This window comes from Electrona antarctica, assembly GCF_951216825.1.
Source record: "Electrona antarctica genome assembly, chromosome: 13".
NCBI classification, from domain to species: domain Eukaryota; kingdom Metazoa; phylum Chordata; class Actinopteri; order Myctophiformes; family Myctophidae; genus Electrona; species Electrona antarctica.
The window spans coordinates 40,947,634-40,973,979 of record NC_136794.1 but is presented as its reverse complement, the minus strand read 5'-3'; the positions used below and the strand labels follow the sequence as shown (position 1 = coordinate 40,973,979).

Here is a 26,346-nt window from a genome sequence, read left to right as displayed (position 1 = left end):
GTCATTTCAATGCTCACTACCAGAAAACCTCAACACACACACACACACACACACACACACACACACACACACACACACACACACACACACACACACACACACACACACACACACACACACACACAGGTAATTAACTTAAACCAGTCTCCACTCCTCTTGTGGTGACAGTTACATTAGTATGTAAACATGAATCAAACAAAGAAAGCAACTTTTTCTTACACAAACAAATATGTGATAGTATGACTATGTGCAATACAGAAAAGACAATATATATAGTTTTCTAAACACCTAATATCCTTCTGGGCGTTTAATACTGAAACACGCTATGTAAAAAATATATAATGGTTTATATATATATTGCCTTTCAGTTACAACATGACCCCATGCTGCTTATTATTGTGATTTAATATTATTATTTACGTTATAATTGTTATTATCCTTATTACATGTACACTTCTTTTTTTTATTATGCTATCTATGAGAAATGTTGGATCAGTTCCGTTGCCAAGTGTGCTTGTGTCTTGGGAAGTGACAAAGTTGTGTACCTCTCTAGTATAGTTGAATGTCAATGAGAAAATCTGCCACTTTGAAAGGCCTCATTTATGATGTTTTGCCAAATGTGTCTTTTTTCTTTTGACGAACGACACCCTCGTGCGATGGAGTATAAACTAACGCGATCAGTGTTTTGATGAAAGATGGTAGACTCCTCCCCTTTTGTTAATCAGGCTGGCCCTGATTGGGGGAGAGGGAGGAGAATGGGGTGGGTACTGAGACAAAAAAAAAAAAAAGGAGAGATAAGTTACAGACAAATAAAAACAACAACAGGCAGATAAAAGAAGAGCATAGCAGTGTTGGTTTCATGAAATTAAAATGAATGAAAAGCTTTCTCTATTTTACAATGCCGGATATATTTTTATTTTTTTTCCCTATTGTCAAAGTGTTTGGTCAATTCTTTTTTATTTATCCAAAAGTGACCACAGGTTTATGAGCGTGCTGGTGACTTCTGTGCCATTTCCTGCATTGGAGCCTTGTTGCCCGGACAGATACGCTTCATAATTGCCTGTGTTCTTTTTCGCTTATTGACAATCAGCCAATTATATTGTTCTCTTCAAGTCAAACTGAGCTGTTTGTTTGGTCTTTGTAATGTCAAACAATTCCAGCAGGATTCTGTATTTTGGCAAGATGATGCGGAGGGGTAAAGAATAAAGATGACAATTTAAATTAGTTCTGCCACGTGTCAAGAAAGATAAATCCCCATTGGTGTTCATCACACAAGTTACAATTCATTTTTTGTCTTCTTTCTATTGAAATGCATTGTTGTTGTTTTCTTTTTGTTTACTCTACATGTGCCTTGTGTGTCTTTAGCACAAACTTACCACCCTCGTGTTTTTAATGTGATTATCTTAGTCTTTCTCAAGTGGGCGAAAGGTTTTGACTTTGCACACACACACACACACACACACACACACACACACACACACACACACACACACACACACACACACACACACACACACTTTAACAATGTATTCATGTTCACATAAGGGAGAGCATACAATGACACAAATATTGGTGCAGTAAAGACTACATTCACAGAATCATGGCATATGTCTTCATGAAGCACTCAGTCCTCTGTAGCAGAGACAGCCCAATGCTTCAGCCTTTTTGCCTCCTTTGTAGGCTTTCCAAGTTATTGAAATCCTCTAACCAGCCTGTGCGTATGTGCTAGGCTGCCAAATAAACACACACACACACACACACACACACACACACACACACACACACACACACACACACACACACACACACACACACACACACACGCATTCACCTGGAAGGACTACTCAGTGACAAATAGCTTTATATATGACAACAATTAGCTTTCTGTGGCAGTTCTCTGGAGTGTGTGTGAGTTGCCTCCTGGACGTGGTTTTGTTTTTCTAAAGGTTAGCGAGTGATGACTGACTTGGCATTCTACACCGTAGAAGTATGAGTGTTAACTTAACTCGGGAGTGTGCACAATTACGGGTCCATTTGGTTCCAGGTGTACACTCGTTTAGTTGCAGACTCATAAGGGTCCATTTGGTTCCATTTGTACACTGTTGAGTTGAATTAACACTGATGTCTTAACTGTGTAAACTGACTTTCTTACTTGTGTAGGCCTATGTTGCTTTTTCACTTTTGTATTGTTACCCTAGGGAGGTCTCATATGTGCCATGATGCTCCTTAATGTATGATACACTTCTGTTATTCTTGAATATATATTTATACAGATATACATGTTTTGTATCTTTATTCTCCTTTTTTCCCCCCCCATTTCCCTTGTGCTAATATTCAAACATCATATGTCTGTGCAGTATTATAGTATTATGGACAACTATATCTCTTTTTTCATATTATGTATGAACAGAATTTGTTAAAAAAAAAAAAAGAATGCTTTCACTGTCCTCCTGTGTAAAATATATGTATAAATTAAATTAACCAATGTGGACTTGGTTTCATTTTATTGAGACATAATGGTTAGCCAAGATATTATTCAAATTAATATAATGAACTGACTACTGAGTGTCGACTAATTTGTGACTTGGTAGCCCAGTATAACTTGACAGAGTTGAAAGAATACATCCAACATCACATCACTCAGTCAACATTCTGCATTTGAAATTTGAAAACATTTTATGCCATTTTTGGTCAGATAGTGGGATCGATAAGGTTTGATCTTATCTAGATTATTGTGCACAAAATAATCTCACATATAATTTATACAATCTGTAATGAATGACAGCTAAGACATAATATGCAGACTCTGATACTTCTGTACATCTTTGCTGACTTTTGTTATATTCAGTGTTAATTTTGTTGACTAAGAAAAGACTAAAGACGTCGACTAAGGTTTTTCAGAAGACTAAATAGGAATCCTATAGTCTATTTAAACCCAGAACCACTGTTTCCCAAGCAGTGGGTCGGGACTCGGGACCCATGTGTGGGTCGAGGACTCATAAATGCGCCGCGTGTCTGTGTGTGTACGGTTGTACACACACACCGACTTCATATTGACTTCATATTCGACACATGCGTTCCACACCCCTGCAGTGAGTGCAGTGCCCGGTATCGAGTCGGTCGGACCCACGGTTCTCCAGAACCACCACAAAAGGCTCTGCTCTCTGCCAGTGGGCCTAATCAGCCTAAATCCCCTCACCTGCAATTTCCAGCCTCTGTCTCAGCCAATTGATTGCCATGGCAACCCCACTACACCTGACAATTGATTAGCCTACTTACCACAGTCACAGTCAGTCAGTTTGCCCTCTTCACACACAGGCAGATATAGAGATCTCCATGTGGGACACAGACAGACAGTTAAAATGGGTGCTGTGACAAGTTGACAACAGACATTATTAGGTTCCCAAGTTGCATCGTTCTCAAGTAGGCCGGTAGCCGACAGGCACGTACAGGTCTAGTTTTTATATCCAGACTTGCTCCCAGAACAAACTCGTACAGTCTGTACTTGACGACTCAATGCCGCCCCCATCTGGCGGAGTCAGGTTATCATTTATGGGTCCCTTTATTTTTTGTTTCCTACATTTTTTTAATTAGCCCTTCACTAAGTCCTTCCTCAACCCATCCTTGTCCAATAGGCACGTTAGCAGCGAAGAAAGCTTGACCTGCATAGCAACCGTTGCTAAACTATTTGGATTGGCATTGGACAATCGCTTTTTGGGGTTGGATTTAGTGAAGGGCTAATTGCGACCGTACAGGTCGCATTTACTATGAAAACCTGAATCTCCCGTCTGTCAGTAGGTCACCCATATAGGCTATGGTCACACCTCGTGTCATCACACCTCCATATATGGTCACGCCTCGTGACATCATGCCTCGTGACACGTCACGCCACCATATATGGCCATCTCCATATATGAAGATCACGACACAGACCTCATCTAACCCTGGATAACCATACATGGAGAAGCCCGGATCATCACCTACATCTATAGCCGGCCAGCAACTCTACATCTGACCTCAAACCCTTATATCTCCATATGGAACTGTTGATCCTACCCCACCCGTCCTTCCTGTTCTGACATTCCATATGTTGATCTGACCTCATCAAACCCAGTACACTCAAGACACGCTCCATATATGGCCAGTACAGAATTCATCCATATGTTGATCTGACCCCCCATGATAAAGCGCCAGCACTCGCCCAACAGTCTGCTGTCTGCCGTCACCCAGGCGGATGCGTGCACTTCACGTACTGGTTATTATTATTTCTAAAACATTTTCAAAAAACATATTCCAACCAAAAAAAGCAAAAATGTTCATGAATGAAAAACAAATCAATCAATTCAATTCAATTCAAAGGAGCTTTATTGGCATGAGAAAACATACGTTTACATTGCCAAAGCAAGTGTCAAAATATAATAAAACACTTGAAAATGGGGAAGTACAGACACAGTTGGAGGGGGGGGGGTACAGCATTGAGTAAACAGACTCAGAGTTATGTCACCGATCACAATTGTTCACAAATATTGCTGCTGTGTTTGCCCATTAATGTATTTCTCCTAATAGGTATGGGAGTTTTTTTTGTTGTTGTTTCGTTTGGGTGGGTTTGATTGATTGAAGTATTTATTAACAGTTTGGAGAATTACAGCCTACATTTCAAGCACAACTCAATAAACTGAAAACTTAACTGTGGACGACACCATAAAGCATTAGGCCTACACACTACACTTGTTTACAATAGGGTCCACAATTTTCAATTCATCATAACATTTAGAGACTGTTTTTTTTAACATAGGCCTACAGTGAGGGGGAAAAGGGGTGGGTGAGGGATTTAGATTTTATGGGGGACAGTTTCGAATTTCAGTCAGTTTGGGACTGGCCCCACCACTGGGTGTGTAATATGTATATGTGGGAAGTGTTTGTCTCTGATGTCTTGGTAATAGGTATAGTGGGCAGGCAGGTGGTTAGAAAGTGTAGCTCTGTTTCGTTTCCATCACTCGACACTGTCGACAGTCACTCACACAGCCAGGTTAAAAACTTGGCAGGGGTTAAACTTCCATACGCGCGCGAGCGGCACGAGCGTGCGTGCGCTCGAACGATCCCCAATCCGATCCCATCCCACAATGCAGCGCGCGGCGCGCACGGCGGCGCGTCATTGAAGAGAGACGGAGGGAGGGGGAGAGGAAGCATCATGGCGGCGCTCGGTGCACCAGAAGTGATCTCACAGCTGGAAAGCGCTGCCAAAGTTTTAATGGTGAGAAAACTGACCGTCGTTTCGAGCGCGTTTAGCCCAGAAGTCGCTCCGTCTCCGGTCCGAATGCGAGCCGTGGCCGACGAGCGACTTGTTCGGCGGTGGTTTTGTTTTCTTTTGGGGCAAGGAGGGAGGGATGGTGGTGTGACTGTGGACAGATAGATGCGTGGCGCAGTGCCTCCACCACCACCACCACACCACAGTCCTCCTGTCTCCATCCAGCATCCATCCTGCTTTAGAAACACATGTGTGTCACGATGTGTGTGGATCATCAGATTCATCTATATATATAATATATGGGAGAGAAGGTACAACATTTTAACCAAATGGATGGGTCCATCCATTCGGTTATCATGTGATTGTTGTGTACACTCTCAGGCAGCGTTGCATTACATTGACACACACACACACACACACACACACACACACATACACACTCACACACACACACACACACACACACACACACACACACACACACACACTCACACACAGGATATTTGTGACTGACTTGAGAGTTGAGATAAGATGGACTGGCAGTTAAAGTGAGCATCATGTATCGTGTTGACTTCTTGTGCTTTGTGTGTGTATGTGTGTGTGTGTGTGTGGCGTTATTGTTATTAACACCGGCACTGAGTGTTAATTTGGACAGCAAATTCTGATTCCTATTTCAGTCATCTGAAATTGTTTAGTCTAGTTGTGGCGACTATATCAAAATCTTAGCCTTTTAGCCTTAGTCTGACTCTTGCCAGCTTGTTCATTTTGAATCAAATTCTGGCTTAGTCTTAGGCCTTTTAAATAAACACACAATTTAGTTTTAATCATCTGAAATTGTTTAGTCTTAGAGTCTAGTCTAAAGTCAACTAAATATCAAAATCTTAGTGTTTTAGTCTTTGTTAGTCAACAAGATTACCGCAGTATTGTGAAATGGAATACTTTGGTGTTCATTTTCTTCTGGGTGTGTAGCTATATGGTCCATTTGGGTACATGTGTCAGTGTTAAGAGAAATGTAACGTTATTACACGTTATTACACTACTGATCACTGTTAATTAAATTCTGAGGGTGTACACATGTAACCAAATGGACCCTCAAGTGCGCATGGACGGTCACCCCCCCGGCAGGAACCTGAGAAGGAGAGAAGAGAGTTTTGTTGTAATCGCTTGTTCCACTTTGGCAAAGTGAATGTAGTAGTTCTAGTGCCGATAAGCTCCTTTGGTGGGAGCGGGGAAAAGGAGCTACTACGGAGTTGAAGGGGGTGGGGGTAGGGGTGGGATGCGAGAAGCCTGTAGGAAGGCGGCTAGTGTGCGACGCAGCGAGGCGGGCGAAACATGGAGGATCCTGGGTGGTACTGGGCAGGTATAAATGGGGAAGGGTGGATTGGCGTGGAGGGCGGAGAGTGGCGTGAAGGGCAGGGTCAATGTGTGTTTATCATGCTGAATTTCGGCTATCGATGGTCTAGGACTCGGTACTTGTGTTGCAAACAATTGGTTTATGGGCTTTTTAAGTTGCATCGGACTGAGCAGACAATGATTCCTATAGTTGAGTGTATTTTTCTCTGAGAACACAATAGGATCTTGAAGCCTGTTATTTCGTGTGCCTGTGTGTGTACCTGCGAATAGTATAGAAGACGTATATGTTTGTGTGAGAGAAGACCTATAGATATATGTTGTTTTCTCATTAGAAGATCACACATGTTGGCTGGCACACAACAGAGCCATAGACAGAGGTACGACATTGAGGGGGCAGAGTGATCGAGCGCTACTCCTCATGCAGCCTGAAGAGTGACACGCTGGAGTTTGAAATACATTGTTTTCATGTGTGCAACATGACAACTGTTTTAAAGTATTGTACAGTGACAACTAAGGTCTCTGTAATGTTTATGTTGTACTATTACTATAAAAAACTATCTAAAATAAAGGAGGGATTTCAGATCATTAAAGCTGGGCTTTTGCCTGAGTCCAGTGCATTCTGCCAACTTCCGGTCCATGACGTTGTCACTCTGTAGAAGAGCTGCCATTGGACTGGCCCCATGAAGTGAACGTAGTTGTCGTAACTCTGTCTTACTCTATGGCTCTGGCACACAACAGGAGATTGTCCATGTTGTCACACAACACACATCATTATTTCCAAAGTGAGTTAAACACAGATTCGGAATCTTCAAATACTTGTCTATCATTTTTTCAACTACAACTGTGGTTTTCAACCCTTTTCATATCAAGGCCCATTATTTATTCCGCATTTGAGCCACGGACCACCATTTGATGACATTTAGCCTTGCACACCCAAAACTAAAGAATATTTACACATTTCCAAAATTCCATGCTGTATTGATGTTGGTACCATAGGAGAGATAACAGGCAAATGTTGATCAAAATAACAATTCTTCTTCTACATTCTCTAATTGTGTAGACTTCTTGTATATTAAGTAATGCAGAGCGTAAAATGAAACCAACCAACTCCATCATTTAGCTGGGGACCACATGGAACCCCCTCAAGGACCACTGGTGGTCCCCAGACCACTGGTTGAGAACCACTGACCTGAAAAGTCAGAGACTAGCCTCAAATCATGAACATCACGTGAAATCTTTCACAGACTTTCCTACTAGGCTGAGGAATATATCCCACCCTTTTCACATTGGCCTGTTGTAGCGCCACCAACAGGTGGATTTTTGTAAAACACATTTTTGGAACAAAATGCCTCAAATCATGAACACAGCGTGGAATTTACGTGAAATCTTTCACAGACTTTCCTACTAGGCTGAGGAATATATCCCACCCTTTTCACATTGGCCTGTTATAGCGCCACCAACAGGTGGATTTTTGCAAAACACATTTTTGGAACAAAATGTCTCAAATCATCCAATTGCCATCCAAGGCGTAAGAAGAAATGGCACCCTTTTCACATTGGCCTATTATAGCACCACCAGGAGGCCACAACCTGACCTGTGTCCCGAGGGGCACTTTATCTAGTTTCACATGGATTACTCACTGTCTGTTAGTCTCTGTTCTTAATGGTCAGCTGATCATGTTAGTACCATCTTTTATAACATAATTGATTTAGTTCGTACCAAGAAGAATCTCCCGCTATCATGCCATGTCCAAATAAAAACAGCTAATCACTAAATCCAACTTAAATTATCTTAGTTTAAAAAAGAAATCAGACCTGTCTGAACGTGAGTGGTGCAAAAAAACTCAGCTTCCCATCATGCACCTGTGCACAGTGTGAAGCTCAACAGTGCCACTTTGTCACCTGTTGGTACCCTAAACATGTACATACAGACAGACAGACATAGGGAGGGATGGACATAGCTGGGCATTGGAGTGGCTGCACCCTATGGTTGCACCACTAAAATAATGAAGAATGAGTGGAAGTTATGAAGCTGTTGCTATATGGAGATACTTATTTATTTTTTATTTTTTCATATACTATGTCTAGATTTATAGTTGTGCATAATTAGGAGACGTAGCGTTTTCCATGGGTGTGAAAGTTGACAGAAGTGGTGAGTGACAGTGACAGATTATTGACATTTGACAGTATTCTTTTCATTATAGCCTTTTGTTTTGCTTGTTGCTTTTATGATCCCTGGATAATCATTGTCCACTCAGGGCAATGACCAGCTCTATTCACTCACGGGCTCAGTCGGATAGTACACTGTCTTTGTACTAAGCTGGCGGGATGGACTCCATTTAATGTCCAGCTGAATGGGACATTGGTGTTCTAACCTACAGCCCCTCTCGGTGATGTCTAGATTGCAGTACATTTCCATTTAACAACTTATTATAATAAGCCACAATTCCCGCCACTGTCATGAAGTCGCAATTCCCGCCACACACCCCAGGTTAGCCCCCAGGTTATCATGACATCATCACGTGACATCAGCCCCCTGGTCACCCCAAGCAAGCCGCTGCAGTGGTGTGAACTTAACCGTCCGGGATGCAGACATTTCTAACCCAACGATATCACTGAGATATCACTGAGGACATTTGGGTTGTAAGGCCAAATATCCTGTCTCGACCGGAAGGCAATGGAGTCTCTCGTGAGGAGCATAGCAAATGCTGCCAGCTCCCTAAACCTCTTCGGATTCATATGAGTGTTCATTGGTAGCACCAGTGCACCTTACATTTAGCAGGTCTATGTGTCGGTGTGCGTATGTGTGGGCGCATTTAAATGATATACTGTACTGTATGCTGCTGTGCCTATATGAAGAAGTTAGGCCCAGTGTGTGTTTGTGTAAAATAAGTATACTGTAACTGTATAATTTACATAACATATTGTGTGTGAGGCTGTGACTTGTTAGTAGTTTCTGTCATTGCATGTGTTGTTGAGGGTGTGAGACTGAGGTGTAGCTGTTCGTGCCTGTGGTCCTAGCTCAGATAAATGGGGCCTTTCTCTCCATGATGCCCTCAGCCAGAGAGAGCTGCTTTCACTGCAATTAGGACTGGAATGTGACTTTCCTGCTGTGCTCTACCACTACGGCTACCCTCCTTAATATAAAAGTGTGCATAGGTGTGCATGCGCAACACACCTCGACACACGCTCGTACAGTGTCGGCTCTTTGTATTTAATGCAGTGAGTGAGTGTATGTGTTGTGCACATTTACGCATGTAACGATTCACTCAACTCGCGATACGATTCGAAACATATTACTAGGTCCACAATACCATTTTTCACGATTCTTTAAACACAAAATAATGTTCCAGATTTTTTTTTTTTTTTTTTTTTTATCAAATCCAGTATTTTCTGTCAATTGTAATCTTCTTGTCTTATCCTCTTCAATATACCGAAACAAATGTTTCGGTATTTTTTTTAATCAATTTTTTAATCAATTCCCTTCGATTCTTCTTTTTTTTTGTTTTATTTGTTTTGTGGCTTTTTATGCCTTTATTGATAGTGACAGTAGACAGTCAGGAAAGGGGGAGAGAGATGGGGAGTGACACGCGGCAAAGGCCGTCGGGCTTGGGAGTCGAACCCGCGGCACGCTGTCCGGCTGGTTTGGCAGCCTAGGTGCCCAGACGGTTGAGCTAACCGTCCGGGCCAATTCTCGAATATATCCTTACATGCCTGCACACTGACTACAAGTATGTTTGTTGCTCTGTGTTTTGTGTGTGTGTGTGTAGGCGTAGTGTAAAGATGTTTAAGACTAGAGTCATGTTGCATTGTTTAGGGACAGGAATTATCAACTAAGTAATTTATTGATAATTGATACGTTTTGATAACCTTTTCAATCGATTAACCGGTTAGTTGAAAGCGCTGTTTTTTTTTATTCTTTATCTGAGAATCTTAATTTCCCTCAATTTCTAACATAATAATCTACACTTTGCTGATATACAGAAATAATACAAAAGGCAAATCATCTTTTGTATGAGGAATAAAATGAAATGAAACGTGCACTGTCTTCAGTGTCTTGTCTGTCACATCACATGCAGAAGCAGAGACGTTTCTGTGGCTACCAAGGTTGGGGGGGACCTTTCTTTAGCGGGCCACATGTGTGTTCCTCGGGCCGCGTGCACACGCACGTCGTGCAGACATCACAGAAACCCACCCGATGATAGAACCACCGAATTTTCCATGAATTATTAACTGTTGCATTTAATTGATTTAATTTTAACGATTTATAACATCCCTACATGGAAAACTTCAGACTTGTCTACCTATATTGCTATACCTAATGTACCACTGAGAATTTTGTGTTTCAGGACTACAGTGTATATACTTATGGTGCATTGATTTACGTAACGTTACATTCATTTTAAGGTATAGCAGCTGCAGTACCATATTATAATAATTAACTTTTCGTGTGTGCGTGTGCGTGCGTGCGTGCATACCCTTGCAGGAGTGAGCATTTTATGTTTCAGGACTATAGTGTATATACTTATGGTGCATTGATTTACGTGACGTTATATTCATTTTAAGGTATAGCAGCTGCAGTACCATATTATAATAATTAACTTTTCCTGTGTGTGCGTGTGTGTGTGTGCGTGTGCGTGTGTGCTTTCCCAGGCCCCGCCGTCCATGGTCAATGCAGAACAGAGACAGCATGCTGAGCACATATTCCTCTCCTTCAGAAAGTCCAAATCGCCCTTCGCTGTCTGCAAGCACATCCTAGGTCAGTACTGGTCATTGGCCTCGTTTTTTAAAACAGCTCAATGAAAAGCTGGTTCTTGATTATTTAATAAATAAATAAAAACCTGAATCAATAGAATAATCGCCTAATAATAATGAATGAACTGCAGCCTTACTGTAAGGTCTCTGTTGGGAGATCTAAGAAACTGCTGGGGAAAGGTTCGACCCCCCCCCCCCCCCTCCCCCCCAATCGGCTAAAACACGGGGGCCCTTTGATGAGATTTGATGGGAGCTTTCTGCAAAGTCATTAGTGCGTGAATACATAAAGTCTGAGTATGTAATACAAGGAGACGTGATGTGTGCTTAATTGAAGCAGCTGAAAGGCTGGCAGTGCAGTGGGGCCAAGGCGTGTCGTCGCATGGCACAGAGCAGCAGCACACAACATCCTTCACAATCACAACACGTAACAAACCTGCTGACTAGGCTTTGCCCTGGAAGCGTACTTTAATTAGCCTGGCGCGGCCAGACTCATAGCGAGGGTTCACTGATGTTTCCTCCCCGGGGAAGAATCTTCAGTGAATCCCCGTTATGAGGCTGGCCAAGCCAGGCTATACTTTAATGGCCAAGGACCAGAACTAATATAAAACACTTTGAGGCTTTACTCGATTTTTTATTCCACATAATAATCTGATATTACAAATGTGGTTCATCTAATATTTTTATTTATGTTATTTATTTTTTAACCACCCTTCCCTCTCCTCTCCTCGCCTCTCCAGAGACCAGTAAGGTGGACTATGTGTTGTTCCAGGCTGCTACAGCCATCATGGAGGCCGTGGTCAGAGAATGGATCCTGTTGGAGAAACCAAGCATCGAGTCACTCCGAACATTCCTCCTCACTTACGTCTTACAGAGACCCAAGTAAGGCGTCATTCATGCTCTTATCGTGCCAAAAAGAGCATAGTTTAAGTTACCTTGTTGTAGAAGTTTAGTTCTAATTTAGTGAAGTAATCATGAAGTGCGCGCCGCTGCGTCATAATCGGTCACCACACCAGAGCATGAACACAAGCAGCCTGTATTATAGTTTGTATTACAATTTGTGTGGCTTCATTCTAACTCCCTGTGAAGATTCAAAAGGTTGGACAGGGAGGCCATGCCGTTATTTGTACACTTTATCTTGTGTAATCCTTTGCTGTCCCACTCTTGGCATTCACTACCATCAATCCACCTCTTTTCCTTTCCTGTTTTGTTTGCGATTGCAGCCCTACTCATAAGTTATTTTCTTGATTTTTGATAGCGTATTAACAAAACAAAACAAAATAATTGGAAAGATATTGTATAAAATGTATTATTTTGATTAACTGTTGCACCCCTAATGCAAGTAGTCTCTTTGATGCAGGTGTGAAAATACAAAAATAACTTCTAATCAGTGGAAAAGAACTCCTTGGACCGAGTTGAATGCAGCCATTTGTTTGTCGTCAGAGCTGTGTTGTTATCTACCAGCTACTCAGTGGGTGAAACCACACCGTCAGAGCTGTGTTGTTATCTACCAGCTACTCAGTGGGTGAAACCACACCGTCAGAGCTGTGTTGTTATCTACACAGCTACTCAGTGGGTGAAACCACACCATCAGAGGTGTGTTGTTATCTACCAGCTACTCAGTGGGTGAAACCACACCGTCAGAGCTGTGTTGTTATCTACCAGCTACTCAGTGGGTGAAACCACACCGTCAGAGCTGTGTTGTTATCTACCAGCTACTCAGTGGGTGAAACCACACCGTCAGAGCTGTGTTGTTATCTACACAGCTACTCAGTGGGTGAAACCACACCGTCAGAGCTGTGTTGTTATCTACCAGCTACTCAGTGGGTGAAACCACACCGTCAGAGCTGTGTTGTTATCTACCAGCTACTCAGTGGGTGAAACCACACCGTCAGAGCTGTGTTGTTATCTACACAGCTACTCAGTGGGTGAAACCACACCATCAGAGCTGTGTTGTTATCTACACAGCTACTCAGTGGGTGAAACCACACCGTCAGAGCTGTGTTATCTACCAGCTACTCAGTGGGTGAAACCACACCGTCAGAGCTGTGTTGTTATCTACCAGCTACTCAGTGGGTGAAACCACACCATCAGAGGTGTGTTGTTATCTACACAGCTACTCAGTGGGTGAAACCACACCATCAGAGCTGTGTTGTTATCTACACAGCTACTCAGTGGGTGAAACCACACCATCAGAGGTGTGTTGTTATCTACACAGCTACTCAGTGGGTGAAACCACACCGTCAGAGCTGTGTTATCTACACAGCTACTCAGTGGGTGAAACCACACCGTCAGAGCTGTGTTGTTATCTACCAGCTACTCAGTGGGTGAAACCACACCGTCAGAGCTGTGTTGTTATCTACCAGCTACTCAGTGGGTGAAACCACACTGTCAGAGCTGTGTTGTTATCTACACAGCTACTCAGTGGGTGAAACCACACTGTCAGAGCTGTGTTGTTATCTACCAGCTACTCAGTGGGTGAAACCACACCGTCAGAGCTGTGTTATCTACACAGCTACTCAGTGGGTGAAACCACACCGTCAGAGCTGTGTTATCTACCAGCTACTCAGTGGGTGAAACCACACCGTCAGAGCTGTGTTATCTACACAGCTACTCAGTGGGTGAAACCACACCGTCAGAGCTGTGTTATCTACCAGCTACTCAGTGGGTGAAACCACACCGTCAGAGCTGTGTTATCTACCAGCTACTCAGTGGGTGAAACCACACCGTCAGAGCTGTGTTATCTACACAGCTACTCAGTGGGTGAAACCACACCGTCAGAGCTGTGTTATCTACCAGCTACTCAGTGGGTGAAACCACACCGTCAGAGCTGTGTTATCTACACAGCTACTCAGTGGGTGAAACCACACCATCAGAGCTGTGTTGTTATCTACCAGCTACTCAGTGGGTGAAACCACACTGTCAGAGGTGTGTTGTTATCTACCAGCTACTCAGTGGGTGAAACCACACCATCAGAGCTGTGTTGTTATCTACACAGCTACTCAGTGGGTGAAACCACACCGTCAGAGCTGTGTTGTTATCTACACAGCTACTCAGTGGGTGAAACCACACCAACGCTGATTATTCTGTGATCACAGGCGGTTAACCAAAATTCGGATGAATCGTGATTAGGGAACAATGACGTGTTCTCAATGGAAACGGGTGGTTTCCACCAGTCACTCTTTTCTGTTACTCCGTTCTTTCCATTTCTTCTCCTCTCCTTCCCTCTGTCTTTACTCTGCGATGTCAAACAGCAGTTCCTCACCCCCCACTACACATTTATCTCACTGTAAGTCCTACTGTACTGTAGATTACAGTCATTCTTAAACTTTATAATGTCATTGACCCCCAGTTTGATGGCATTAAGCCAGGGGTTGCCTTGAAGCAATGCCAGGGGTGCGGAATACTTTGATATTTGGAATTTATCAATGTCACTTGAGTTTAACCACTTCTCAGACTTAGTACAAACGGACCCGAGTTAAACTGTATTTGGTATCTCGTGACATTACTGTATCTTTGAGGCAAAGATTTACATACTGTTTTTAATGTAACAATGTAATTCGGGGTGTAAGCCGTGGATGAAAAAGTTATTTACAATGGTGACCTGAGCCAAAAATGTGTGAGAAATACCTCTCCATTAGGCCACAGACTACGGTCCCCCCATTTCAGAAGGTTTGTAACTCTGGGGCCACAATCTACTTTAGTATTGTACAAATGTGTGTAAATATGTTCCTTTTTTAAAATGGACCTGTATGGGTTCCATTTACAACACTCCTGAGTTACAGATAAGGGTCCATTTGGGTCATAACAATCAATCATAAAACTGGGGAACCCCCCCCCCCCCCCCTCCCCCCAAGGACCCCTGGGGGTCCCCAAAATCCATGTTGAGAGCCAGCGGTCTACTAAAATGTCTCCGTCTCTCCCCAGCCTTCAGAAATACGTCCGTGAGCAGATCCTGCTGGCGGTGGCGGTCATTGTGAAGAGAGGATCTCTGGACAAGTCCATCAACTGCAAGAGCATCTTCCACGAGGTGGGACAGCTCATCAGCAGTGGGAACCCTACAGTGGTAAGGAAAGAAACCATTCAAACTCGCTGCTTAACCACATGGACCCTAGAATTGCTAATTCTGGGCACGTCATAATCATCATCATCATTTTTCGACCGCGGTTCGAGATCATGGATTTCACAATGCCGCGCCAGACTTTCCGGTCCTTCATTGCCATCCCCAGTTCCTGCTTACTGATGCATGTCTCCCTAGCGATGACATCAGGGAACGACAGTTTTCTGAGGCAGGATTCCAGAGAAGAAGGGAAGATATAACCTCATTGTCGGCTCTGTAGCAGTGGCCGGCAAACTGTGTTCTTCTGGATCGGACTAGTGAAGAAACACGGGGAAGGTTGCTGTATATTAGATTAGTCGATGGGTGGTTCTTCCAAGACAGATTTTGCACTCTCATTAGAAGGCGGGTGTAAGTGCCATCCAACCGTTTCTCTAATTTCTTTGAAAGTGTCCATGTCTCTGAGCCATAGAGTAGAATCGGCTCAACAGTCGTCCTAAATGTTTTAACATCTTACTAAGCTGGGATGAATAGATCTTATGCATGTCATTGCAGGCTGACCAGGCCATACCCTTCCTAGTTTGAAAGTCCTTTTGGGAAGAAGATATATATGAACCCAAATACTTGTAGTCAACCTGTGAGTGTTAAGTGTTTTTATAATGTGGTTATTGTTGGATTTGCATATATTTACGTATTCAGTTTTCTCGTCTCGTTGAGATAAAGACCAACACAGTTGGAGGCCTGCTCAAGACACTGAAGGAGAGCCTGAGCGTCATAATAGGCGAACAACATACTTCACCCAGTTCACCGTATGTTGTTCGCCTATTAGGCGAACAACATACTTCACCCAGTTCACCGTATGTTGTTCGCCTATTAGGCGAACAACATACTTCACCCAGTTCACCGTATGTTGTTCGCCTATTAGGCGAACAACATACTTCACCCAGTTCACCGTATGTTGTTCGCCTATTAGGCGAACATTAGACGAATATACTGTAGCTCACAACACGTCGTAGACGGGCTATTCCCAGTGAGACATTTGGTGTGTAGGGTGAAAAATAGGACCAGTGAGTGCTTTGTTTTGGTTTGTCTTCCAGCTCTTTCAGAAACAGGAATTTAATCCAATCAGGAGAGAGAACTCATACAGAATACAGGATAAACTTTATGGCAAAACATACATTTTATACCTTTTTAATATGTTTTTAGGTCAAAACGTCAGTCAAACTGATTCTGGTCATCTTGTGAAGTTAGTGATGAAGCAGACTGGGTGGAGATCATGCACATGTCGTCTTGGTCCACTAGATGGCACTAGCTCTCCAAGAGGTTAGACTGCTGCCAGGGTTGGACGTTCCCAGCTGTCTGTCACCAGGCAAACACTCATGCATTTTATCAAAGATCCTTCATATAGTGACAAGATGGACAATTCCACACCTCGCCAATAATACAAAATGGTACACAAATGGTCTCCGAAGTGAGCGTGGTAAACGTCTCACGAACGTCCTATTTATCAGTGTTGCTAGTTCTCAAGAGAGTGTGTTGCGGACAGGGCTCTAACAAAGATAATGTCCTCCTAATTTGTCTATCTGAAAAAGACCATTTCGATGTCAGAATGTTCCGAACATAATGTGACTTGTGAAGAAGAGTGACTATGGGGCAAAATAATGGGTCGAAATGTGTGCTCATCATGATCACTTCAGCATTGGAATGAAGAAACTCACGGCTTGCTTTTCTGGCGTTCTAATCTAAACCCACGTGACATTATTATTAGGTAAAGGAAATAATTAGATGTTTGGGAAAGTTTTGGTTTAATAATAGCCTCTGTGGCAGGTGGCCAGCCATCGTTTTGTGTTCTTATTCTAATCTAAAAATGGAGTTGGTTGGTAAAATGGTTAGCGTGGCCGCTGAGTCGAGCAAGCCGCTAACCGCTGTGGCTGCTGGTCAGAGACACCACCAGCCACTGCCTGCTGATGGGAACCTGATGCAACCAACTGCTGATGAAACGCCTTGTAAAAATCTCTTCTAAATCCTGACAGTTTTCTGAAATACCTCCAGTTTCTATATCAGTGGTGCTCAATATTTCATGTCAAGGACCCCAAAAATGATATGTAATTGGCCACCGACCCCCATCTGAAAATATGTTGTTCCAGGGACCCCCCGGAAGGAAAGATTTGAGTTAAAAACGTTCGCTGTGAAAGAATATATATTCAAAGATTTGCGCCACATTTTCACGATTTTTCAAAAATTGCAGACCTACAAGCTCGTACATGTAGATCTGCTATTTTTCAATAGCTAAAGTATACTCAAAGTATAGAATTGTGTGTGTGTGTGTGTGTGTGTGTGTGTGTGTGCGTGTGCGCGTGCGCGCGTGCAGACCAAATAATTTTGGGGGTCCTTGACATGGAAAAAGTTTGAACACCACAGATTTAGCATTTATAACATTTTTTCATGAAACTGTTATGTAAACCGTCATGCTGGTGACAACCCTCTATGTGTCTCTCTGTCTCTCTCTCTGCAGCAGACGCTGGCCTGCTCCATCCTGAATGCTCTGCTCAGTGAGTTCTCCAGCTCCAGTAAGACCAGCAGCATTGGACTCAGCATGGAGTTCCACGGCTCCTGCAAGAGGCTCTTCCAGGTCAGTCTCTCCTCGCCTTGCGTTCTGAGCGGGATCCGCACGTAGTTCCGACGGAGCATTAGTCCGACATGCGTCCCACATGTCGGACATGCGCTGCTCCTGTGCTTGTGGTTATGGTTAGGTTAGGGTTTGAAGTAGGTTGCCGTTTGTCGGACCAATGACTAGTCTGAACTAAGTACTGCACCCGTTCTGAGCTGCTTACAGATTGGCTATTCTTGGGAGAGATTTGATGTAACCTTTTCCCCCCCAGTGTGATATTAGGTTCAAGTTCAAGGTTCAAGGTTGTACTTTATTGTTACATCTTGTGTACAGGTACATAAGAGTAAAACTGATTTTGGTTTGGCTTCCTCCAGACAATGCAGCAGCATAGATAATAACAACAGCAGAACAAATTACAAAAACGTAAAAATAGCATATTCAAATCAAATGTGCAAATTGTCTTATCTTAGGTCACAGATATCTTTAATAAAAAGAGAGAAATTAGGACCCTAACTGCTGTCAAATCCTAAAGGCGTATTCATACTCCAGTTTTAGGTGATAAGGTGACCACCGTGGTTAGTAAAAACCCGAGAGATCATGTGTTGGGGTGAGTCGTTTAGTTATCACCTAAAAAGTGGAGTATGAATAGGCCTTAAGTGATAATTTAACTCTGAGAGCGCCCAAAGGCAACCAAATGGACCCGACATTGAGAACCTGTGATGTAGAGGGAAGAGAAGGAGCAGACCCAAGTAAAGTACAGTATATACACTGTATCTCTGGGGGGACCCTATAGTCCACTGTTTACAAAACGGGGTCCAGGACCAATTTCTATGGGTCTACAAGCTCTTTTTTTGTGAGATTGTAGATCGGCTATTTTCACTAGTTTGGGTCCTGGGAAGACATCGAGCTAAAACGTTTGGGAACTACTGCCCTAGTCAATTAACCCATTTTGGGGCGGGAACCCATTTTGGTGTTAGCATTATGTTATGCTTTAGCTATTGAAAAATATCAGATCTACAAGCTCATAGCACGCCACCGAGTGGCGCGCTATGAGCTTGTAGGTCTGCTATTTTTGAAAAATCGAAGAACCACTGACATAGAAACATAGCTTTTTCAGAAAACTGTCAGGATGTAGAAGACATTTTTAGGTCAAAATGGGTTAAAACGTGAGACCAGATTCTACTAAATGTCTTCTAAAGCATGACGACAGTTTTCTGACCTGTCGTTTCTCCTCTCCTCCCCAGGAGGAGGACCTGCGTCAGATCTTCTAAAGCATGACAGTTTTTCTGACCTGTCATTTGTCCTCTCCTCCCCAGGAGGAGGACCTGCGTCAGATCTTCGTTCTGACCATGGAGGTGTTTTCTGACCTGTTATTTCTCCTCTCCTCCTCCAGGAGGAGGACCTGCGTCAGATCTTCGTTCTGACCATGGAGGTTCTGCAGGAGTTCAGCCGCAGGGAGAACCTCAACGCCCAGATGTCCTCCGTGTTCCAGCGTTACCTGGCCCTGGCCAATCAGGTCCTCAGCTGGAACTTCCTGCCACCCAATCATATCCTTTATTTGCGTGCCTGTGCGTGCGTGTGTGTGTGTGTGTGTGTGTGTGTGCGTGTGCGTGTGTGTGCGTGTGCGTGTGTGCGTGTGCGTGTGCGTGTGTGTGTGTATGAGAGATACGGAAGAATTATAGAAATCGGCAGGCAATGAGACGAGGCTAAACATCAAAGCAAATATTGGTGGCACGAGAGACGGTGTACGCAGACAGTAGCGTGTGTGCCAGGTGTTGTCTTATCAGCAGACGGTGTTGACACTGACAGGTTATACAGGCTTGGTTTTCACGCGGATCTGGTGTAAACAGGTCTGAACAATTGCATCCTGTCTACCACGAGCCTTCAAGGTCAGGTGTGGAAGGGAGTCGCCGGGGTTGTCCGGTCCTCCCGCACGCTTCCCATGGGAGTGTTTCCCTGGCCGAGATATGGCCGTATCTGCTGGCTGGGAGCGTGTTGTGATGTTAGATTCCTGTCACTGTGTGGTTCATCTTCAAGGCTCCATTGCATTGCACCATTACCACATTCCATTGTAAAGGCACACCGATCTTCATCTTGAGCTTGGCCTCTCGTAACAAAACAACAGTGTGGACAGTCAGTCCTATAAATCAGTGGTTTTCAACCCTTTTCATATCAAGTTCAATTATTTATTTGGCATTTGAGCCACGGACCACCATTTAATGAGATTTAGCCTCTCAGCCTCTCAGATCCAAAACTTTGAATATTTTGTTATTGTTGGATACGATTTTTGTCCACAATTCCATTCTGTATCGATGTGGTACCATAGGAGAGATAACCGTTGATCAAATTAACAATTCTTCTACATTATGTAATTTCGTAGACCTCTTGTAAATTAAGTAATGCAGATAAATTTACTCTTGAGAGTGTAAAATGAAACCAAATGACCCGTACTTTTCATCATTTAGCTGGGGACCACCTGGAACCCCCTCAAGGACCACTGGTTGAAAACCACTGCTATAAATCACAGTTGAGAAACCAATCAGAGTTGACTGTTCACTGCGTCGTTAGAGTTCTGAGAAATTTCGAGGTCATCTCAAACTTTTAAGTTGTAGAAGATTTGTAGTAGTTGTAAAGTGTCGGCCGTCACTTTGTAGCTTCATGTCGCTGGCTTCCATTGAAAATGACTTGTGGCCTGCCGCTTTGTCGCCGCTGGTGTGAACGCAGTATCAGGCTACGGTGCTAACTAACCACTGATGTGTGTTCGTCCAGGCTTTTGGAGCCCATTATGATCTCAGCCTGGATGTGCATCTGTCTGTCTGTCTGCTTGAGGGGATCTTGAAGTGGCGTGTGGGCACAGATCACTTTCAAAGAGCTGTCTGTCATGTCTGTCCATCCCCATGTCATACCATACCAGACTCCAATAACACACACACACACACACACACACACACACACACACACACACCCCCCTCGGTAGCTAGTTGAGTCTGTCCTTGGAATGCCAGGCATGTGTGTGTGTGTGTGTGTATTTCACAGAGATACTTTGAAATCTTATGTGCGTGCCTATGTTTGCTGCAAGCTGTGTGATTGATACCTGAATTCATTGCAGGTTGTTATTAGTTTGTTACAAGTTTGTACTGACAGATGGATACAATATATGACATCTTAGAGTACGCAGTACTCCTCCTCAGTGTCAATTTGTCACACAATTAATACATTAAGCAACCAAATGGACCAATTGAGTTAGAGTTTCCATCTCAGAGTTTCAGTGTCAGCTGTGAGTTAAATGAACTGAAAGATTTAACAGTGTAGTTTTATAATATATGTGCATATAAGATATATAATATATGCATACTGTGTGGATGCATGTAAGAAGCTTCCTGTCACCCGATCACATCCATTCTGAAAGAAAGTATGGGAGGAAGGAAGGAAGGAAGGAAGGAAGGAAGGATGCGATTGGGCCGCACAAAGTTCCATGGACATGTTCCATGTTAGTGTTGGACTCGTGAAAATGAACCCCACTCACTAGGGGCGTAAAATAAATATTTTTGATTCGAATTAGAGTCGCGATTCTCATTATACGTTTTTTGCTGGTTACAGTTACAGGAGATTTCATTTCACTATATGGTGTTTGTGTGTATGTGTGTGTGTATGAAATGTAGACTTACCATAATCACAGTAAACATTATCACGTCTTCAATCATATTCAAGTGATTCCAGTGAGTCACTTCAGTTCAGCAAAGCTGAGGTGTGTGTGTCGCTGACCAGCTGGCCCTCATTGACACTCGTTAATATTACTTGCATCAAGGCAATGATGTTGTGTTTCTGCATCAACTACACCTAATCTAAGATACCATCAAAGCCAAGAATGTTTACACGACCCTCTCTGGTGTTATATAGTCTTTACTGGGCTAGACTTGGTTGTTAAAGTCCAAAACAAAATTGCTGAATTAATTGAGATAAAACTGATTGCGGATTTTTCATCGAATCGTGACCCCAAGAAACGAATCGAATCGTGAGATGGCAGAAGATTCATAGGCCTACCACTCCCCCTCCTAGGAAACATGTTGTCCGTCTGGGCTGCTGCTGCTGAAGGACAATCACCGCGAGTGAGTGAGAGAAGCCTTTAAGTGGTGCGGTCAGCCGGTGGAAAGGCCAGCAGATTGATGATAGCCACTGGGAGCTCTGGGACGAGTGCAGGGCAGGACGCCTGTCCGCTAGCCTCAGAAGAACATGCCTGAGTGTGTATGTATGTGTGCGTGCGCGTGTGTGTGTGATGAGACGCAGGCGTGTGGCCGTGTTGTGTCAAGGGGCCGCTCCTTAATTGTGCTGCCTGACAGCCGCACGCCTGTTAAACACGCACACACCTCAAAGAGGCCTTTTTAAAACACCAAAGAGAGGTCTCCATACTTCAGAAAAAAAAAACTTGTGTGGCATGCGTGTCATCTGTCCACACTGTAGCTCCCCCCTCCTCCCCCCTAGGCTCCTGTGTCGTCTGTAGCACAGCGCGTCTCTCCACACGGCGGTCGGTCTCTCTGACCCTTGTGGGGTCGAAGTGAGGCCTCGTCGTGGTCAGGTGCTGTAAATGGCTGTCCTCGTTGACAGACAGAGGGACCTCCCTCGCTCGCTTCTTCTCTCTCTGACAGTGCCGCACGCCACTTCTACACGCTTCTCGCCGTATTGTTGTCATGCTCAATAATACCCGTATTCTGCCGAGGGTGCATACTTAGTTTAGACTAGTCATTGGTTAGACATGGGTTAAGGTTTAGGTGTGCTGCCCCGTGGGAGGTTAGTGCCGAATATAAGACGACTCTGATTATAAGACAACCCCCATTTTTCAAGACTCTTTGTGGAAAAAGAACATTGAATGTCAAATAATCTGGTCCCCGATTATAAAACAACCCCATTTTTTAGGATATTTCCATTGAAACCCCCCCCCCCCCCATAGTATTATATTCAGGCCAATAGGGTACGTTTACCTTAAGGACGTATGTATGCATCACGCCACCTTTTTTTGGACACAATTGCCTTTTTATTTATTTTTCCCTGATGAAGACCTACCTAAAGGGTCAAAACGTAGCAATTTTGCCATTAAATAAAGTAAGTCTCTTGTGGAGCTACTATAGAAACAAGTGTGCGGATGTTTCTCCTTCCTCTTTGATGTTTTTTGCCTTGATGCCTTGACGTCCAGCACCTGGCCTAATTACAGACAAGAGACGTGCACACAATCCTCTCTGTGAACTGATCAATTTAATATGAAACAATATGTTGATTGTCTTGATTGTCTGTGGGGCCTGGGATGGCTTAGTTTCAGTTTATTTTATTTATAGTACAAAATCACCCCAGGGGGTCTCTGTGCACTTTCCAGCATTAATACATCAAAAAACAAAAAACAAATCAAAGACACAAATAGCATAGCAATAAAAAAACATAGTAAAACATGGTAAAATGTGCATAGCTGTATGAATCATACTGATTAAAACTAGGCGGAACCGTAGTAGTGCTGCCTGCGGTCCAGGCAGCTTGGCTGGTAATCCAGCATGACATTGTGTCGCGGGTTCGAGTCCCGATCCCGACGAACTTTGCTGTGTCTTCCCCCCCGTTTCCTGTTACCTACTATACATCTATCAATAAAGGAAAAAATTAAATAAAAACCAGAGTAGACGTAAAATTAACCCCCAGAAGTTCCTCAAAGTAAAATTCCCCTTTTGGTGGGTAAGTACTGTAAGTAACACTGCAGAATTCCAGTGCAGATTTTTCTGTGTTGCAGGCGAAGTGTTTTAATGAGTAGTGACCGGCTGGCTGCTGCCCGTATACAACAACTAATAACCCTTCCTTTATCACAAGCCCTGCAGTGGCTGAGTTTAACCACCTGCCTCGCGTTCCTCCTCCCTCCCCCCTAAACATACTGCCTCCCGCTATTCTTATTAGTCTGTCGTCGTCCCCCCAGGTTAAGGCGGGGATTAGGAGGGTGTAAAATGAGTCCGCTTGTCTTGAGGCCCTCACCCTCCGAGGAGAGGAGACGAGGGGAGAGGAGACTAGGAAGAATCTCTGAGCACCGCTGTCCAAACATACCGGACAGGGCGGGAAGGAGGGAGGGAGGGAGGGGGGGGGTTTGGCACGCCAGGGGGAGTGAAGAAAGAGAGTGAGCAGAGAGAGAGAGAAAGAAAGCAAGAAATGGAGAGAAAGGAGAGACAATGCGAGAGAACAAAAAAGACTGGTAGCGAGTGATAAGAGAGAGAGGAGAGAGAGAGATAAGTAGGGAGTGAAGAAGAGGTGCGTGCGTGTGTGTGTGTGTGTGTGTGTGTGTGGCTGGGGGGGTTTAAGAGGCATTCCTGGACTGTTATTTCAGATGGCGACGCTGATGGGAGACTTAAGGGAGGATATATCACTTAAACCCCACCACGCGCCTCTGCATAGCTCCTCACAGGACGACTGGCAGGCGGGCAGGGCAGGGCAGGGCCGGGCCGGTCTGGCGCTGCTGCCCCGCAGGCTGGTGCCCATAATGAGCATCACTCATAATGAATATAGGATACCGTGGAAGCTCGCTAAGCCGTCGGCCTCGTGAAATGAGGGTCCGTTCGGACGCGCAAAAGCGTTCGGATGGCTGAAATAATAGCTTTGAAGAATTATCAGCCGATGCTTATTGGAAATATGAAACAACAGCGGGCTAATGCAATCAGATATCAGATGTATTTTAATGAGTTGCTATTCATAGCAATGATAGCATAGGTTTGTTACAGTGAGAAGTTGTAGTTTTTTTTTGTTTTCAAATCTATACCAGTCACATTTTGTCTTTTGCCCAGCTTGCTAAAACATTTTAGTCACCCCGTTACGTTACGTTCAAGAACTGCTCGGCACAAAGTTGCCGTTACTGCAAACCGGACCCCGGTTCAACATTTGGCAAAAATAGACTCCGGTCAACAAAGTGTAAAGTTCCAAGTGCTTAAAGAATGATGGATTATTGTATGTGGCCTCCCGCATCCTTGGAAGCGGGGAGTCGTACAGTGTTGTTCTGTACCTAGGTCGCGCTTCACATTCAGTGCTATAAATATTGGGATTTGGCCAGAGAGTGGATTGTTTCGTTTGCATGGCCTGGTGTTGAAAACGTATTGTGCATATTGTGGTCAGTGGCATATATATTTCTGTCTGCGTGCACGACACGTGCATGTGCCGAGATAATAGATATAGTACATAAAAGTGTGTACTGGACGGTGGATAATATCCTGCGTGTGTCTCTGTCCGTCCGTCTGTCCTTTTCAAGTAGAAAACAGAGGTGGACATTTCGCGAGGCATTGAGAATCTGCTGCCTGCCTGGGTTCACTTTGGGTTGGTGTGCTTCAGCAAGGTGGAAGTACTTTATTGTTACATCTTGTGTACAGGCACATAAGATTAAAACGTATTTTTGTTTGGCTTCCTTCAGACAATGCAGCAGCATAGATAACATCAATCACAGCAAGCACAGCAAACAAAGGGATAGAAGAAACAGCAAACCACGAGTAAAGTCGTGCATGTTTTCCCTGTAGTAGCAAGGTTAGGTAAAAAAATAGCTTTTTTTTAGAAAGGTGTGATTCGAGACTATGTTCCATATATACAACACGTTGAGTTTAGAAAGGTGCAGTTCGAGCATAATAGCACTACGGTGTGATTACATGTTTTGCGGCCAGTCGCCCCCCGTATCGCGTGGCTGTATTTTTGTCTATTTTAGGCCGGTTGAATACCTCTGTCCGTCCGTCCTTCTGTCCATGTATCTATCTGTCAGTCAGTCAGTCTGTTTTTCCGTCGGAAAAGTCACCGGCGCGCTGTGTCAGTTATTCCTACGCCTGTTGGGAGGAGTGGGACGGTAGCAGGTGATGTCTTTTTAAAAAACAGCCCCCCAAACCACAGCCACATGTCCTAGTCACTCCACGGCACTCATTACTCATCCTGCAGGCATGCGCGCACACACACACACACACACACACACACACACACACACACACACACACACACACACACACACACACACACACACACACACACACACACACACACACACACGTACCAGAGCCATTGTTGTTGGATGGCAGACGTTCAACCACGTAAACAGTAGTTTTATGCCAGAGTTCAAACAGGACCCTGACATTGTTACTCCAGTCTGGGAAGCAAGCATCATTTTTCTCACTGTCTGTCTGCCTGTCCCCCAGCCTGTCTGCCTGTCCTCCAGCCTGTCCCCCAGTCTGTCTGTCTGTCTGTCCCTCCCTTCCCCCCATCTACACAGTCTTCCTATATCCTCTCACTCGCTTGTGGATGTGACCAGAAATTGATTCAACCCGGTGTTAATTTC

General features: G+C 43.9%; 1 protein-coding gene across 1 annotated transcript in view; it reads left to right on the top strand.

Moving 5' to 3' along the window:
* Positions 1-5,096: 5,096 nt before the first annotated feature.
* Positions 5,097-26,346, top strand: part of xpo4 (exportin 4) — an 80,005-nt gene continuing 58,755 nt past the window's right edge. The window contains exons 1-6 of the mRNA XM_079517538.1: positions 5,097-5,254; positions 11,254-11,359; positions 12,093-12,234; positions 15,280-15,418; positions 17,925-18,041; positions 19,414-19,567. Of these exons, the coding sequence (XP_079373664.1) occupies positions 5,192-5,254; positions 11,254-11,359; positions 12,093-12,234; positions 15,280-15,418; positions 17,925-18,041; positions 19,414-19,567 (721 nt within the window). The 5' untranslated portion in view covers positions 5,097-5,191. The remainder of the gene's footprint in view (positions 5,255-11,253; positions 11,360-12,092; positions 12,235-15,279; positions 15,419-17,924; positions 18,042-19,413; positions 19,568-26,346) is intronic.